This window comes from Zonotrichia albicollis, chromosome 3, assembly GCF_047830755.1.
Source record: "Zonotrichia albicollis isolate bZonAlb1 chromosome 3, bZonAlb1.hap1, whole genome shotgun sequence".
NCBI classification, from domain to species: domain Eukaryota; kingdom Metazoa; phylum Chordata; class Aves; order Passeriformes; family Passerellidae; genus Zonotrichia; species Zonotrichia albicollis.
Window position 1 is genome coordinate 41,429,508 of NC_133821.1, and position 19,106 is coordinate 41,448,613.

At 36.3% G+C, this 19,106-nt stretch overlaps 1 protein-coding gene across 3 annotated transcripts in view; it reads left to right on the forward strand.

The window, feature by feature from the left end:
* Positions 1–17,531, forward strand: part of BTBD9 (BTB domain containing 9) — a 109,592-nt gene extending 92,061 nt beyond the window's left edge. For 2 of the 3 annotated variants that reach the window (XM_074537233.1, XM_014264388.2), the window contains exons 11-13: positions 8,072–8,150; positions 12,065–12,085; positions 12,810–17,531. In XM_074537233.1, coding sequence (XP_074393334.1) covers positions 8,072–8,150; positions 12,065–12,085; positions 12,810–12,914 — 205 coding nt within the window. In that variant the 3' untranslated portion in view covers positions 12,915–17,531. The remainder of the gene's footprint in view (positions 1–8,071; positions 8,151–12,064; positions 12,086–12,809) is intronic. The other variant, XM_074537234.1, reaches the window with a different exon arrangement.
* Positions 17,532–19,106: the final 1,575 nt, after the last annotated feature.

A 19,106-nucleotide genomic window follows, 5' to 3' on the forward strand; every position in this document is an offset into this window, starting at 1 on the left:
AGGAGGCCAGTCAGTTGTTAACATGTCAAATCAAGAGGTTTGCCCTGATTTGGTTGTTGATATTCAGGATCTAATTTCATCAAAACTCTGAAAAGTACCCATTTGTTTATGCTGGCCTAAGCAGGTATGATCTTTAGGGTTACAAATGTTTTGCATTGAGATTCATGCCATATTAAGCCGTTGATTTATTCACAGTAATGTTTTTACCAAGACAGATTATAACCATGAAACACAAAGTCAAAATATTACTATATCTTTAGATTCATCTTTTGAGGTCTTCTGCACTGTGTGCCATGTGGTCTATTTTTTTAGAATTATGTTTTGTCAATTTGTTTCACATACTAAAAGAGATGATACTTCCATTGCTCTTTGTTTTTCTTGTTTCCTTTCTTTTAAAAATTCTATTCATGAAATTGTGCCCAGTTCTTTCTCTGTAAGTTTTGAAGGCAGAGAGTTCCCAACTAAATACTAAAATTCAGTTTAACAGACACTATTCTGACGGGTTTTCATTTCTTCTGTTCAAAAAGTAACAGAAAAAAAGTTGTATGTGTTACTTTTGTCTGTCTTGGCTCGCTTCACTCTCATGTCTAAAATTACTGCAGTCCTGGATTCAGGTTCAGGGTTTTTAGTGGGTGAGTTTCAGTCTGAGGTCACAAGGCTTACCTTTCTGACACTGAGGTTAATAGATAATTCAGTGTGGTAGTAGAAAGGGTAACAGTTTTCCTCCCTTCCATTACCAAACCTCACTATGCTTGTATTGCTGTTGGGAGGAGGCACATGCTGATTTACTTTTTTCACTGTTTTATTCTTCTTAGAGGCTGTGGTTCAATTTACTGCATTCCTTGGAGGTTTGACATGTCAATTAGATGTTATCGACTGTAATAGAAGAGCACTTGCTGTAAATGTGAAGTTTTTACGAGTGGGCCGTGAAATTACACCCAGGGGAATGTGAGAGACAAGCGCGATAAATAGCGTTAGTGTACACACTACAAACAAACTGATTAATAGGGACCGTGTTTCTGCCTCATATCTCTAAAAGAATTGCTTATATATTTGTTTTTAATCAACTTTTCCATTGGTATGAAAAGTTACATAATAAAAGCAGCCTACAATCTGTTGTAGATTTATGGGGACAAGAAGTCTTCAAAGTTGAAAGCATCCCATTAATTGTATTATTGGGTTTGCTGTTGCATTGGATGGCTTTTCATATCTTTGCTACCACATCAGGTGGTATTGCTCCTGTGTGAACATCAGGAGCAGTAACTGTTGGTAACAAGTAATCACAAAAAACCCAATTCAGCCTCTGGGATTATGCAGACTTGTCATGTGCATGTATGCTCTGATGTACACAGAATGAAGATGAACTCTCAAGTTACTCCATTTCACAGCCTTTGTCTGCTGTCAGCTTCATCTGCCACTGCCAATCCCCAAGGATGTGTGTGTAGGTACTACATGCACAATTCTTACTACAACGTAGAAATTTGGCTTGTGGCATTCTCCCAGTTTCCAGCAAATTGCTAATAGTTTAATTTTATGTAAGATTTTAAAATATAAGCTATATTTTGGGGAATAAAGAAAGGTGACTTGTTGAAACTAAAAAAAGGTGTAAGCAACCTAAATTATATGGGCTTATGCAGTACAGAAATGCCAGTAGTTGCCTACATTGGTATGTGGAAGTATTTGAAAATTGATTGCTTCGTTTAGATAGAAAGATAATTATTACATTCAGTTTTCCAGTTGTTCAATTTGATTATATTTTTAGCATTTTCTTCTTGTAATACTTTTTCCAAAATAGTAAAAATGTCAGCACTGAGGCTTTGAAAGCAGGTGTTACTTTATGGAGTCTTTCAAGTGAGAAGTTTTATACAGATATCAGAAAGCCAGTATAGACTTTATGAAACCTATTATACGTCAGAGCTTTTTTCTAGTAGGTCTGTTTTGTCAAGCCCACATTTGGTTTCTACAACAAATCCTATGCAATGCAACATTTATAGCAGTTTAGTAAAGCATTCTTATAGAGGACAGATATTTTGTTTGGGTTGGTGCAAGAGACCAAAATATAGAAATTATCCTACAAATAGCTACACATTTAGTTCAGATGCTTTCAGAATTATGCAGTCCTTATGGGAAGTATATTTACAATAATAACTTTTGAGGGAAAGTTTCCCAAAAGATGTTCATGCATGTTTTTACTTGTCAGTAAATAAAGCTATACTGCAAGAGGTGACTTTCAGTATTTATTATTATTCTCACATTTATTCTAGAGTCTTGTATTATTGATACAAACTATTTTTATTACCTCTGTTAGTACTTAAAGTCCTTTTTTGGCTGTTTGGTATTCTTTGGGGTTTTTTTGCATAATTAGGTAAGTTTTGCCTCCATCTCTGAGAGGAACAGGTAAAAGGTTGTTACTTCCAGCTTGGACCTTCCTTGCTTCCTCAGGAGCCACATGTTTCATAGGCCACCTGTTGAGAAACATGGGTGATGGTCACAGCATGAGATGGAAACTCAGTTTTAGTTGAGGTAGACCAGTAGTAGAATTTATCTTAATTGGCTTCAATTCATAAACCAAAACATTGATGACCTTTCATTCCTAACAATATTTTCTTTCTCATGCTTTGTCTTCCCCGCTCAATGGCTTGGGAGGCTGGGTGACAAGGGGTTGGCTGAGCCAGCTCCTCAGTCTGACTTCTTTAAGGGTTTCTGAGTTCCTATGTTAAAGTACAGCTGTAACAGGAGAGGGAGTATTCCCTTCATTGTTTAGTGCTGTTATGGTGGAAAACAGGAGTTTTATAGGCAATTTATAAGGTAGCTGTAGACTTTTTTATAACAAAGAGTATTTGTATAACAATTAGTTTTATAGCATTTATGTTGTGTGCTTCTGTGTTTATTTTATAGGTACTCCATAAGAAGGGTTAGTATGGTATTCATTAACATAGCGGGGGGTGTCATATACCATGCAGAACATACTGTGGCACTCCTCCAGTAAGCTTGATTATCTGTGCACACAATTTTATTTGGCAGCATCACATGCTGGTTACAATCTGCCTTCTTTATATCAGTACAGTCATGAGACTAATATCTAGAAAAAGGACACAACTCTTCTTTCATTGTCCTGTTACCTGCTTTTACAAATTCCATTAAAAAATACATAGCTACAGTTGAAAAAGTCAACATCAAAATAAGCTAAGAAGTGTTTCATCACTTACTGTAGAATAAGGAATATGTAGACAAATATTAGAAAGTAAGGTGGAGGTTAAGTCTGCTTTGCTTTTTTTTTTTTTTTTTTTTTTTTTTTTTGAGTGAGGAACAGAAATATGGAAGTTGTATGTCATCTTGGAAAGTGAGGAGACATGATATGCACATTGAAAATGTACATGCTTAGCCTAAAGCAAGCCTTGATAGAAATATGATATGGTTATTACAGCTTGATGAATGTTAGTTTCATGTAGCAGCTTTCTCTTTTGTCTGACGTCTCTGGCCTGAACTGGGTTTCAGCTCTCATCAGTGCTGCTCTGGTAAGCCCACAGTGTGGTAGTATTGTGTAGTGCTGCTGGCTCATTAGAAAACCTCAATAAAATATAAGCTTCCCCTTCTTTGTTAATTTGTTCTTTCTGGAAGAGAAAGAAATATTGGGGAAGAATCACTATTTATGTCCTATTATGTGTAATAAATCTTTAGAAAGATAGCAGCTTTTCTTAGAAATAATGAGGAAAATATTCCAAATCCTGAAAAAACCCATTATGTTCTTTAGGAGGTGAATTGCTATTTTGGAGCTACAGATAGTTTAATGAAAAGCAAGGTATTAATTTGGTTTACCTGGAATTTCTTGCATTCTTCTTGCAACAGCCTAATAAGGAAAAGGAGAAGAAGAAATACAAAAGTGGGATGATTTCTAGTGATCTTTTTCCTTTCTGTGAATAGAGTGTGGTGAAGAAATTGTGAGATGCACAAAGCCATCATGTTTTCAGCTGTTTCTGTTGGAGAGGTGAAAATTCTTGGCCCAAGAGTCTGTTTATATGTTTAAACAGAGAAAGTGATTTTCATTGCAAGGAGCTCTAAGTGAGACAGGCAGAGTCAGAGAATAAGAGAGCAAAAGATAATTATCTAAATTATGTTCAGGCTATTATAGAAGACGAATATAGTTAAAATGTAATTAAATATGACAGGCTCACAGGATGCAAGCATGGCTTTGGAATGCTAATCATCAATTACTGCATCTCCTTAGGGGAGTCAGGCAGAAAAAGAGTTAGAAGTCGTGTGGCTGAGGTGAGATGTAGAGTGTTAAACCCTGCAGGACTGTAACGAGGCTAATTTCTTTTTTAAAATGGAGCTGCTAGCCAAACAACTTTTAGTGCTGCATTTCAGCTTGAGGATCCTGGTATAAATCTGAGTAGGGTGCTAGTCCTGGGTTTCTCTTCGAGATGGAAACCTCAGCTTAATGCAGTGATTTTTTTGTGTTGTGAAAGTGATGACCAGAACTGCTGCAGACTGAACCAGCAAATCTAAAACAAATCAACCAGCAAGGCAGGTGTCAAAGCATAAAAAATATCAACACTGCCTGAATATTTAATAAAGCTAAACCCTGAAAACTACATTTGTTATAGGGTCACTAATAAGCTGTACAGAGGCACAAAAAGTCCAAAAGACAGCAGTGTCATTTTATGTGAGAAGTAAATTCTGATAGCTTTCTTTATTACTGTGTCTCCAGTAAAGACAGTATAAGTATTGCTACTGGTTTGAAAAATTTGTTTGTTTGGCATATGGGGAGTAAAGGTGAAGAAATGCCATCCATTACACAGGACTATCTAATCCCAGGCTAAAAATGAAGTGCTTGAAGTGCTTTTGATCTGCTTTAATGCTGCTGTTCCTGTTACAGAGTGACTTATGTGTGAATCAATGTGAAAGCAATGTATAAAGTTTGGAGGAAATTTTTGTAAAGACCATCAAAAGTGATTTTGAGAATAGAAAGACAAACTTGTGCGAGGAAAATGTAAAGTAAGCACATAGGCATGGCAGGACTAGATAAATGACATGGCTACAAAACAATCTGCAAAAATACAATTTCTACAGAGAAACTGAAATTATTAAAATAGTACCAGCAGAGATAACTAGTAGTAAAAAAGGAAGGTTGAAAAAAAATTTGAGGATTACCTGGGATGTCTTTGAGGAACACCACTGAAAAATTGTTATGGCTCTATACATTAATAGAATTCTAAATGAATTTGTTGTATAAGCAAAAAATGTAAAAAAGAGGTCAGATATGCCTGGATAATGTTCTGTAAGAAATCCCTTTTCTCATAGGGGTATAGTTACATGCATAAATTATCTCTTTGCTGCATAATAATGTGTATACTGTAGAGGTATTGCTTTGCATATGTAGACAATCTCAAATGTACTGTTGCAGTCAAATCCATGCATCTTTCTAGTGAAGGTTTGCCTTGCTTATTTCAAAAATTATTCTTCCCAATCCACTTGGCTTGTTTTCTATTTGGCTTTTCTCCTTTTTGCTAAGAAAATAAAAGGAGACCTCTAATTTTCTCATTATGCAATTAAGTATTAATTCTCTAGTGGCAATATTATTGCATTTTAATAACTTGCTTACAAATTGTATGTAATTTTGACTTTCTTTTTCCAATGAGAAAGGAGTAAAATGAACACATACTAAAATAGTAAATATTCTTAGGACTGAATTTGCTGAATATGCTATCTAAAACACCCTCAAGAAATGTTTTTATTCTTTTCCATTATATTTTAATATTATTAAAGGAGTAATTATGGTCAAATCCTAATACTGCCATTGTAGCAGAAAGTAAGGACTTGCAATGCAGTGGGAAGTGAACAAGCATAGGAACTTCCTGGAGGAGTTGATCTGGAAGTATGTCATCAAAACAATCTTCAGACATCTTTTTCTCAAGCCCTCTTACTATCTGTGCTCTTCAGATGTATTCCCAAATAGATCATCAGCCTCCCTGGTATCACATCATGGCACAGACAATGGCATTTATTGCCATGCTTGGAAATTCTGCACTGAGCTCTTGATGTGTGTATCTGACCAGTGCTCAGAAATAGTAGAAATAAATACAGACCCACTTCTATTCTAGTTTGTGGTCTCTTAATTAACATATTTTCTTATCACAGAACACAAACTCTACATTAATGTCTCGAGAAGCACAGGCTCTTCTTAATAGCTCCTTTAGGATTTTAACCTCTTTTATTTAGTGCAGCTTTAAAATATTTTCCAAATCACTAGAAAGCAAACTGGTTTTTACATCATCATTCTCCTTGAATCAAGTTTTTGTGTGTAAATGTCAAAGCATATGCATAATGCATACTGAGGCGGTGCTTTGTTATGAGAAGCAGTGCTGTGATCATCTCTTTGTCCCAGCCTCTCATCTTTGGGACATTGTAGTTCAACATAACAAATTCTCTTTGCCCATGGAGGTTGACTGACTGTACTAGAGTAAGGTTAGAAGGGATATCAAGGAGAATAATTCTCCTGTTTGTGGGGAAATGTTTAAATCATAATAATCTTTCAAGTCTTGAAACAATCAACAAACTAGTCTGTTCCCATTTTATATTGAGCATGAAGAGCCAACCTGAGCTTTAAAATAGAGGTATAGCCACATAAAGCATATAAATAAACCATACCATTAGGTAGATAACTGCCTGACCTCTGAGGCCTGCCACAAACACACCTACGTGTTATCACGAATGACTCTAATTACACCCGTTACCTCACGCAGTAAGACCAGTAAACTGTATGAAATTAGGACTTGATTGGATTTGTAATCTTCTTTAAGCAAATATAACTGGACAGCAGTGATAAAAGTAATAGCCAACTAAATTAAGCTGAGAAATGCTAAGTTTGTGACAAAGGGGGTTTTCCCAACAAGAGAAAAATCAAATGTCAGACAAGTAGTCAGCAATGAAGCTGTTCATACTGCCAGGCCTTGGGATTGTCTGCTGGCAGTGAGTGGTGTTCTATTCCCGTTTTACTTAGGTCCCCTTTTTCTTACATGAACACTTCTGAAGGTATTCAGAGCCCATTCTAAAAAACTATCCAGCTTTTTTCCATAGTAAATGAATCAAGTTAACCTAACTTCAATTTATTTCTGAGGCCTTCTGTGATAGAGTCTAGTTTGGCTGAGAAGTTAAATTCTGGATTTTTTTTCATGTTTTATGAATATAAAATAATTTAAATTTTAATGTGTCCAAGTACTAAACTGGTGCCCAACTGAAACGTTTAGTTCCTGACATTCTTTTTATTTGTTCTGTTGTACTGTGAGCACAAAGTTCTGGTGTCTTTTTCCTGCTGTGTATTAGGCTGCTTGATGTGTTGCACCCCACTCAGATCACATGAAAGTGAGGAACAAAGATGACAGTGGTCCCAATGTATATCTAATATTCTCAGTCTAGCCTGAAAATTATACACCAGCTCTGGGAGAGTTGTCTTTTCTCCTCACTGCCGCTGTGTCAGGATGGGGAAATGCTCACAACCTGAACTGCAAATAGTGCTTTGTGGCATTTGTAACTTCCTGGAAGGACGTTGGTCCACACAAAGAAACCTTGGCTCCTCTTTCTCTACTGTTCCACGTAGAGTGTGAAAAGTTTGAGGTTTTAGGTGGTTTGGTTTTTTTTTTTTTTCTCCTCCAGTTGTAATTTTCTTTAACCAAATTCTGGTGATTCCTCATGAGAAGTTAATAGGAGGATGCACTTTTATTTATCTGACCTTTTTTATAATCTAATACAGTCAATACTGGTCAAAGATTTTCAGCTTTTATCCAGGTCTTTTTTCTTTGTCTATTTTTTAACTTTCAGCTTCAATAGTATGATTGTTGTCCCTGCATACAAATTATAGTGGTATAAGGTATGTATGAAATTGCATAAGCAGAGTCAAGACACTTAAAAATGAGGAAGTAGTGCTGGAAATTCAAGCAATTCAGTTTCTCCATTTGCCCTCTTAAGTGATAATAGTACATACTGTCACTTGAATGCATTCTGTATGTTTTATTGGAGGCTTTTGTGACTATGTTCAATATTTGTTTGTATTTCTGAATTTTCTTTGTAGATCCTGGCAAACAATCACTTTTGATAAACAGCCTGCATCTTTTATCAGAATAGTTGGAACTCGCAACACAGCTAATGAGGTAAGGAACTTCAAAAAAACCCTACATTCTTCAAGAATGTACTACAACAGTTTTTCATATCTTGCTGTGAAATTGATATATGTACATACTTGTCAAATGTACATACTTCATCTTTTTGCTCTGGCACTCTAGCAAAATGCTTGAACAGTGTTATTACCTGTTCCTCGTTTTGACCTTTCAAACACTCCTATTGGGTTTGGTTTTAAATTAATCCTTATTTTGATGAACAATTAAAATACCAATTTAGTGCACTAGAGAAAGGTGTATGGTCTCTGATCTACTTGGGTTTTATCACCCGTATGTTATCTTTTTAATTAACAAAACATAAGAAAAATCTCATTATTCATAAGAAAATCTTATTTGAATAAGAGTTCCTTAAAATTAATTTTCATACCTGGTAAATCGATTGACTAATAGTGGCCAAACCTGAAGATTTCTTTTCATTTTATACAGACAAAAATATTTTTCTGTATAAAAAGAAAGTGCAATATCATCCCATCTTTCTTTACTTGTGCTTCTCTCTTTTGTAGTCATTGTGTATTGTCTCAGATTAAGTCCATATTTTACTCTTTACTTCAGCGAAACAATTTACAGTATATGAATTTAAGAGTTTATGCATGTCTTTGTGAGGTTAGGACATTATAAGAGGCTCCAAAGGCCACTGCTTGTGTGTCTAGACCTGCCTGTCTGTATCCCACACGTGTAACTCACCACCAGACATGGTACTTTGATGCTTTACACTGAGCTTGAGGTAGCACTACTACATTTGGCTTAATTAGAATTTGTCAGCTCCAGAGGTGAGGTTTTCTGATTGTATTTAGCATTTGGGGTTGCTGGTTCCTAAGCACTGGGAGCATTGTCCAATGGCATTGTCTGTTCCCTGTTGTAGTGCAACTCCTGCAAACAAAAGCAGCACCAGATATCAACATCTCAGCCAACAGCTGGAAAGCAGCTGATCAAGCATCAGAACTGGGAATCCAAATTTTTATTTTGTGTTTCTGAGCAGTGTCTCCCACCATGTACAGTTCAGCCTCAATGAGTCCTTAGAATTAGTGTCAGAAGCTGCCTATGGGTAGTACATGTGTGAAGAAGGCTTCTTCCATTGCTGATCCATATTGACAGTCTTGTTTCCTCTCATGGCAGTGTTTCTGAATTCCCAACTCTTTGTTAAAAAAGAATGAGGTGCATTGCATAAACTTAGCAATGCATGAAACATTACTTTCAGCTTTGAGTTCTTGAAGGTAGCTTTAAGCCCTAAAGAGCAAGGGCCTTTTAGCCATAAATCTAATTTTAAATTGGTTACTATTTCCAAGGAATTTAATATCCTGTATAATTATTTATATAGAGCACTGCATAACTGTAGTGAAGATGAGTGTAGAGAGAGGTTACAGCTATTCATGTAGTGTCTCAGTTGAATTATAAACACATGCTGTTCTCCTTTATCTTTTCCTCTTTTGTATGTAAAATCTGTATCCAGCACTAATTTGGTTTTTATTTTTTAAATTATTTCTTCTAACACCTATAGAGAAGGAACATTGTCAGTATACACATATTACTAAATTACTTTTAAATATATATATATATATATTAAACAGCGGGTCTGTAATGTTTTGTCATAGATTTTAATTTTCCAAAGAAAGCAGCAAGATATTTCTCATATTTACAAATTAAATAGGAACAGTGTAACCAAAGTGCTGGTTTGTTCTATAGTCTCAGTAATCTCTTCAGTAAGAATACAAGCAGTGTCCAGAATTACTTGCCCACAGCTGCTTGTACAGTCTGTCAAACCATTTTCATTTTAAATAAAATATACAGCATATTCAGCATTCTGAATCATATTCTTATCAAGGGGTGTTACTGTAATAAGTACGAAATACTCCTTACTTGTTCTACCAACAAATACCTTTGAACTTTGAAACACAATCTGTACATCCCAAAGGGAAGAGTTGATTTTTGGAATTTAAAAGAAATCCCATAAAGTTTCTCCCTTTTGTGAATTCTTTAATCTTTTAAACTCATCTTTTTCTCATAACATTTTCCAAGTTTTGAAAGGCATGTTCACAGATTTTTTGACCTGGGGTTTGAATAGCTTTTGGTATATTAGAATGTGATAGAAGTGTAACTTTCTGTTTTCTTAAGCTTACACACTTCCTACTTTTGTAGAGAAAAGAATTTTTTTCCCTTCTCATTATTTGTCAGCTAGGTCACCTGATACTTTATGTAAGTTTTCTCTTGTTATTCCTCCCCAGTATCACTGACCTGGAAAGGACACCTAGCTGTTGATGTGAGAGCTTTATCTTACAAATTACTGTGCCAGTGTATTTGAACTTGGCCTTCCTGCTTTGTGTGCCCGACCTCTCTTAAAATATCCATGAGAAGTAGAACATGATGTGGGTCACAGGATGATCCTGAGCTGTCATTTTTTCTTTTGAGAGAAGCACATGCAAGATTGTTTGTTTTAGTGATACTGTTCTGAAATGCTTAATTCTGATACCGGATGAAGCAGCTGGGCTCAATTGTGCTTCTCAGTCTTAGGCTTTTCCCACACTGTATTCCTTATATGCTGAGGTGGCAGAGTAACTGAGAATAATGTTCCAAATTCATAGGCTTGTTAATATGCCACATGTTTTCACCATTAAGAATTTGATACGAAAGAATCAGTAAAAATGAGAGTTACAATTTAAGAATTGTGTACTTCTGACTTTCTATACTAGTATTAGCTAAATTTCAGGGCTGTCCACACTATGTTTAAAAAAGCTGTATCACCACGTAAAGTGAGGTTTTAAATGAGAAATGCTATTATTGTGGAATACAGTAGAAATACAGAATCTTCTGGCTTAGAGACCTCCATCACATTCTGTCTTCCTTTCAAGGAAAGCAACATCTTACAGATGAGAGAATGTTCTTTTCTGCAAGGCCTTATCCTGAAAAGTGCAGCTGGAAAAATTACAATAGCTGTTACTTGAAAAACACAGGAGTGGAATGAGTACAAAAGGGACTTCTCTAGAAGTGTAGATAAATACAAAAATTGGCTTCTCAAGAACTGTAACAGATGGAGAGAATGCATGCCAGTATAGGAATTAGTTCAGCTTTAGGAAAAAAACAGAGGAAATGCAGAGGAAAACCATTTTGTGCACGTGTCTATGTGTGAGTGCCTGTGCAGATTTGTAATCTGTTCATATATATGTATATATAAAGACATAGCAATACATCTTCATGTGAGCATGAGTGTATATATAGAAATATAAACATGTATTGCAATGTATCTGCATAAAAAACTTACACTGAGGGGCACAAGAAAATATAATGCGGATTAAAAAAAAAAAGCAGGCATTGATTGAAGATTTTTTAAATTAATTTTATATATGCTGTCAGAATTCAAATTAGCTAGCTACATCCTCAGATAAGACCTGGGGCTACTGCAGACATGTCAGTGCAGATGTCTGCTCAATGTTCACTTGAGCAGGGATGGTCAAAAAGAATAATAGGATTTTAGGTTATATTGGGGAAAAGATAGAAAATATAGTATTCTGTAGTCTCGTATGAATATGTAATATATCCATGTCTTGTTTATGATATTTGATTTTGCTCATATTAATTTGAAAGGGTCTGGGAAAGGGCAGTTAAGATTATAAGAGATTACCTTTGTTTGTGAGAAGAGCTTTAAAGACAAGAATAATAGAAGAAGTCATAAAAGTATACAAAGTTAAGACAATAAGTTTAAAATTCAGGATTTAATAATCATTGAGCTTTAGTTTTTAAACTATAATGCATGGGAAAATAGCAAATTTAAAGCAGCGTAAAAATACTTAAGTTTAGTATGTAGCAAAGTTGTGCACTTCATAGCAATGTGAAATCATATGGAAAGAGGTTTTGTAACAATTTTAAAGAGTTCCTCCCCCTTCTCCTCCCAGGCTCTTCAAGAACAAGTAGAAGTAAGTAAAGTAGAAAATAAATTGGAAAAATGCTTAAGCATATGGTCCTCTTACTCTAAGATACAGTCACCTGCACACTGGTCCCAGTTATTGTTTGAATCATCAGAAAATGATCACTATTTCAAAAGGAATATTTCATCTGATGAAGCAGCAGCCACCTTGGACACTCTGAATGCCTTCCTGCATACTCCAGGACATGTCTGTAGAGCTGCCATTGTTATTACAGCAGAGGGCAATCTTGAAATAGAATCATGTTGGTAATGATTTAAATTTCATTTCTAGTGTGCATGAACATTCAGCCTCTTGAGGAAGTGATTAGATCATAAAATGTGTTTAAGGCTACTGATATAATTGTTGTTATTATCCAATAGCATGTAGTAAGTATTTCTGGTAGTTGGCAAAGAAAAGAAAAGTTTACAAATATCCCTATCTGTTTTGGAGCCATCTTTCTGATTTTTAGTGCTATATATAAAGGTTGGTATAATTTGAAGGCCTTCTCTTGCTCCAGTGTTGTCCCTGCCTAATGTTTATTGCCCATGAGTAAATGTTTTTTGACCTCATGGTGAAACATTCTGTTTTGACTTTGTCACTGGCCTGCAGACTTCCATATAGATCTGGCCTGCAGATTTCCACATAGACTTCCATGTAGAGTTCATCTTACTTTGATCGCGCTTTTGCCAGCATTAAAGTGTTTTGCTTTATCTTCATTTTTTGTTCTCTCCAGGTGTTTCACTGTGTGCATTTTGAGTGCCCAGCACAAAACAGTACCCACAAGGACGAGGGTAGTAAGGAAGTAGCAACAACAGAGGTGGGGACTGGTGGACAGTAGTTTGTGTCTTGCCCTGTTGGAGCTGCGAGCATCTGCTTCCATGCATTCCCCTCCTGGATCCACCTCGCATCCTCATGTTCACCAACATAAAGGAGGTTGAACGGGAGTTTTTGCAGCCCCACTGACATTCTATGAAATTATTCAGAACCTACTTGTGCTGGCGCCTTTTCTTTCTTTGTGAATGAAGGGGACCATGTCTCAGAGCTGGAAGTATTGAAATTGTAAAGGCTTTCTCCCAAGGACATGAAGAGACTGTTGCACTGTCCTCGATATGTTCAAATCAGGCTGGTCTCCAAGGGGGGAGAAAATAGGTCTTCAGTCTTCATCAAGTACCCCATTAACACCCTACCTCTCTAATCTAACCAAGGCAAGGAAAACAGAAGGGAATAAAAGGCAGAGCTACAGTGGAAATCTAAAATTACTCAAGCAGAATGGAAAGCATATGAAATAAGTATTTGTTCCCTAGAGGCTTTTATTAGCAAAAAAATGTTTATGGAACACATCAGTCCAGAATATATTTTATTTTTAAAGTGATTTTTCATCCATATTCCTTTGTAACTAGTAATCTGTTTTCTAAATCATTTTGATTCTGTATTCCACTTAGTTTCTTATTTTTGACTGTAGCAAATGCTGTACAGTAGATTAAGGAAGTATCAGACATGTTTACCTGCTGAGATGCAAATTCTCTCATTCATCAGTGGGATGATAAGAAAAGCATTAATGATATCAACAAACTAATTAATGTATCTATATTAATCTTGACCTTAGTTGACTTTTCAAAGTACAAAATTGTCTTTTCCTAAATTCAAAAGGAAGTTTCTAAATCAAACATCCATCTTGAAGAAAATTGTGTTTTTTCACTCCTGAAGATGATTATTTAAATTCTGCCTGTGTAAGAGAACTTGCAACAGAACATCAAAAATGTTTGGTTTAGAAAAGTGGAACTCCATCTGGTCACTGACAAGCAGTTGTTCAAATACCAAAAGACGAATTTGCAGATAATTTACATTTTTCCAAGAAGAGTTGTTTTACAGTCTGGAGCTAAAAATTCAAAGGCTGTGTATGCATTAACCTTTCACATGATCTTCATAAAACGTGATGCTTTTGCACTGTGTTGTAAAAGATCTGGTTCTTACTTTCCAGTCACAGAATTCATTATCCATCCATATCTGTCTGGATTACATTGCCTGCTACTTTGTTTATTCTGTTTTCACACTGATGATGATGTAATCTCTTACTCTTCAGATCTGCATGACTTTTAGGAAGAGCTCCATGCCTGCCTTCCCGTATGGGATAAAGAGATCTTGCATTAAGACAAATGCTGGTGTAATTGGCAAAATTGATTAGGATGCTTGCTCCTCCTCACAAAGTACATTATATTGGAAATGTCAGCTAACCAGTTTTATGAACTTGGAATTTCCTGTGGTGATAAATAACCTTGCCAGAAGAAAACAAAGCTAGTGCAGGATAAATACGGTTTTCTATTACATAACCATAGTGATAAAATGAGTTATATCAACATAGCAAATTGTATCTTAATTTATCACACTGCTTAATTTGAAATAATTTCCCTGTTGGATACTAGTTGTGCTAAACCCAAGAAGAAATGTAATCAGTGGTAGCAATGAATCAGAGGATATTTCAAATAAGAAAAGCATCCCTTTTCTTTCAAATAAAATTGATTAGGCTTTATCAGTAATAATACAGTATTTTTCATTGCCAAATTACAATTTAGTTCTGACATTTGCATGCAGTCATGCAGTTCCCTCCCTTCCCACTGCTGTGTTCTGACTTGTGAATGTCTGTTGGTGAAGATGGATGCCCACTGTGCTGAATAAAGCTTCTAATTCATGTGCCACAGCTGCCTTGGACAGTGCAGAGTTCTGAGGCAGGATGCTGCATGTGCCAGCCACCTCCCAGTCTGCAGGGCTGATTACCTTACGGCTTAACAGCCTTTGGAGCATGGAAGAATTGAGACCAGCTACTGAGGGCAGCATTTCCGTGTTCACGTACAAGTCCAAAATGTTGGAATTTTTTTCCCTTTAGGAGCAGAAAACCTTTTCAGTTGCAATCCATGCTGGAACTACTGAGATGCCTGGAGCATATCTTGCTTTTGGTAGATAAGTCCTTGCATGGCAATGGTGGTATTTCTTTGCAGTTCCATCAAACCAGTCTGCTTTTCTCAGACTGTGGGTAAGCAAAGGACATAACTTCCTAGCTGTTATTATTTAGTAGCCAACATTGTAGAGAATGTCAAGAAAGCTAAAAAAATGTTGTGCCATCTGTTCTGAGCCTAGGCTCTCAGAGAAAGAATGGAATTTTTCCATTTATAATCTTTGATGTGCACAGTTAATTTTTATGATACAAATAAGTCTTGTAGGCTATAACCTATGGAACATCTGTTTGATCTTGTCCTGTAACTCACAGTGGAAAAGAAATGTCTATTTCCCATGACATTCACTCTCTGCCAAGAATCTGGATGAACATATCTGAAATCCCCAAAGCAAAAACTCTTGAGGTCCTACAGACCCTTCAGTTTCCCACCCCCATCAATCAATAAAAAGAAAAACTAACTTTGCATTGTCCCTTCATTCAGGTGAATAGCAATCTTTAGTAGTAGACTTCTTCTCAGTCACAATTGGCCTTTCTCAGAGTCTTTGATTTATTTAGAGTTGCTCTGAGAACCTGGCATCAAGATGAGCCCAGTAAGCTCCCAGGCTTTTAAGGCAAGCCCTGCCACAAGCCCTTCACACTTTCAACCTTTACCCTCTTTATTTAAAGCTAAAATGTTTACAGAGAGCTGAACTCCACTGGGTCTTCCAATGCTGCCCCCCAACAAACACCCCTAATTACCTGTATTGCCTAGAAGAGATCTCTTGTCTTAAACATTGTGGTAGCCATGTATTAGTAGTGACAAAGGAGGATACAACACAGAACTGATTTGTGGTTTTGTGTGAATGTTCTCATTCTTTCTAATTATTGTCTGTGTTTATTGACTCCCAAGTTCACATATACTTCCTGTATATTCCTCTGAAGTTTTTTTTTCCTTTTCTTTTTTATCTTTGCTTTTTCTTTTAGGAAAACTAACTTGTGCTGTTATGGCATAGTATCAAGTGATGAAATGCTGTAATTATTCAGAACTGTGTAATCAGTCTTATTCTATTTAGAACAAGGTTAGAGCAGAACGGACCAGGTACTCATTGCTTTCTAATCAGAATCTATAAAATAGACCTTAAGAGTTCTGCATAATGAAAATAACTATACTGACAATATTGAGCCATTGATTCTATTTGGTACTTCAGCATCTTTAAATTCCCCAAGGCTTCTTTTCTCAATTTTACTTCCATATGTTGAATTCAGGCTTAGACTTAACTCATGTGGAGCTCAGCAAAGGCCTTTCTAAAATCTTTTTATTTAGTTAACTTTTTCCAAATGAAAATAAAAGGGTTTTTATTCACAGAATGTAGGGTAAAATTATTATCTGAGGAAATTAATTTTTGAAGTGAGCAAACATTGTGCGGCTTACTATTTTTCAAGATGCTTTTCAAGCCCTTTCCAATCAGCTTTAAAACAAGTTCAAATGGCTGTTAAATGGAATTACAATGAGAAGTTAATGCAAGTCTAATGTAAAAGACAATACAGAGAAGAAATTGCTAATTTTGTTAGAGTAAGAACTCTTCTTCATTGCAGTTTTCTTCCTTCAGAGCTTCATTTCTTTCTTCTCTTCTCCATGAAAATAAGTTATTCATTATGACAACTCATGTAAGAGCTCAGTGCTTCTCAGCATTGCTGAAAAATTCAGTTTAATGCATCTTCATCTTTACTAATGACAACATTAGAGAGTTTTCAGTTGAGTACCTGACTTGATGAGAGTTAGTTTCCATAAAAGAAAGCAAAAGAAGTCTGTAATTGTTTCAGTCTAATTAAATTTTCAGTACAAAAATTAGATGACAAAGTTATTGCCTTTCTTGTCTGATTGTTGTGTCATTGTAGTTCTGGTTATAAAGTGACGCCCACTCAGAGACGCTTAGTAAGGGGTTAGAACTTTGATTTCACAAGCTATAGGTTGAATTTATCTATGAAGATATTAATTGGCTTATATTTTGACAGGTGTTAGTCTACTACCAAATGAACAAGCAAATGCATTGGTAATTTTGTTGTTGTGACTAGAGTAGTAGAGCAAATGATAGAACCAGCAAGAGTTAATGTATCCGAGAGTAAATGTTTAGGCTGGTGCGTCATCATATCAGTTGCCAGAGGACTAAAGCATGCTTCAAAAGTAATTGTAGATTCCAGAGGATGCTTGAGGCCTGGTTTCCATCCCCATCTCTCAGTTAATGGCTCTGTTTAGGTTAGAATCGTTAGTTCTCTCTGAACTGATTGTTGTTGTCATTTGTACTAGTTAACTCATATATATATATGTGGAAACTCCACAAAGCTTTGTTCAGGATACAGAAGTAAAGGTCCTGGGTCAAGTTTTAGGACTGCTTACTCATCCATCCATCCATGTATATATATAAATTTGAGGTCATAGCTAATTATTTAGCTTGCATTTAGAATATGTTCTAAAGCTCCAAAATGAAAAAAAAAAAAACAACTATGCAGGCAGGTGTGAAATGCTGCTGTTGTGGTATGGCAGGATGCTGGTTGCTTTAAAAATGTAAATGTCTAAGAATGGTACAGGTGAACCAGTCCAAAGTTTTTGACTAGTTGTTAAATATTGGCGGTTTGGCTGTAGTGAGGTATATATAATAAGAAGTTAAATGCTCATCTCAAAGATGGGTGTAGTCTGAAGAGCACAGATATTCCTCCTAGCTACCTTGTCTACCATGGTTTGCAGTATTTACAGAGTGAACCTTCACAGAACTTCTGTTACCTGCTGAAAAAAACCCTGCAGTCTTTTTGACCCTTGCCAAGCTTTTGTTGCAAAGCTTTGGCTGAAGTAATGACAAAGTCCCACTCACATGCCATCGTGGAATCTGGGTCTGTCTTTGAATGCTTACATGAAAGGTTTTAAAATTGCTCTGCAACTTCCTTTAGATAAAGAAAGCCCAATTTTAAAACTGCAGCATAGTATGAGGAAACTACAGGTATCTGTCATATGCCCACATTCTGACTGCCTGTGCAACCACATACCCATCTTATCATACTGTATGTGTTTAATTACAAGGGCATGTCCAGATGGTGGAAGTGAACAATGAGCTCCATACACCCATGACATTATCCATTTTCACACAGCCAATTATTAGAGAAGTACTTTTGTACTGTTCCTTGCAGCCTAATACAATAATACAGCTCAATGTTCTGAAGAAATTATAATTGATTCTTACATGGATGTAATGGAATTAAAGTTCAGATTACTCAATATTTGAGTGAGTGGTGGCTTCACCCTGCACAGGTGTAAACATGCCTCTCCAGTGCCTCTTACTTCTTTAGGCCCTGGGCTATCACAGAGGAGGAAAGCTACACTATTGGTAAAATGAACTTGTGTTCATTCTTTTCGTGCTTATCATCTTGGCACTTCTGTTCTCTTTGTGCAGCTGCTCAGTTAAAACATGTTTCTTGTCATTTTCAGAATTAATCCTCTGACTCCTGAAAATCTGCAGATACACATCAACAACTTCAGTCAATTATATTAAGCAGTCTGAGAAATTTACAAAATTAATCTAATATGGTCTTTTATACAAATTCTGTGTGTCCAAAAAATACCAGCCAAGTCCTGAAATACCAAGTGAGTTGGACAGTATCACCGGTCAGATAAGGGTGTCTAAACTATGTGCCCAGTAGTCCAGGTGAACAGCAGTTATCACAGTGTGTTTCTGGAGAGGGATCAGGGAATCACAGAATGATTGGGTTGGAAGGGACCTCAAAGATCATCGAGTTACCACCTCCCTTCCATGATAGGGGCACATTTCACTAGACCAGGTTGCTCAGAGACCCATCCAAGCTGATCTTGGACACTTCCAGGGATGGTCATCCACAACTTCTCTGGGCAACCTGTTCCAGTGCCTCGCCACCCTCACAGTAGAGAATTTCTTCCTAATACCTAATCTAAACCTGCTCTCTGTCAGTTTGAAGCCATTCCCCCTTGTCCTGCCTGTACATGTCTGTGTAAAACGTCCATCTCCATCTCTCTTGTAGACTCCCTTTAAGTACTGCACAGACACAGTCAGGTCATCCCAAAGCCTTCTC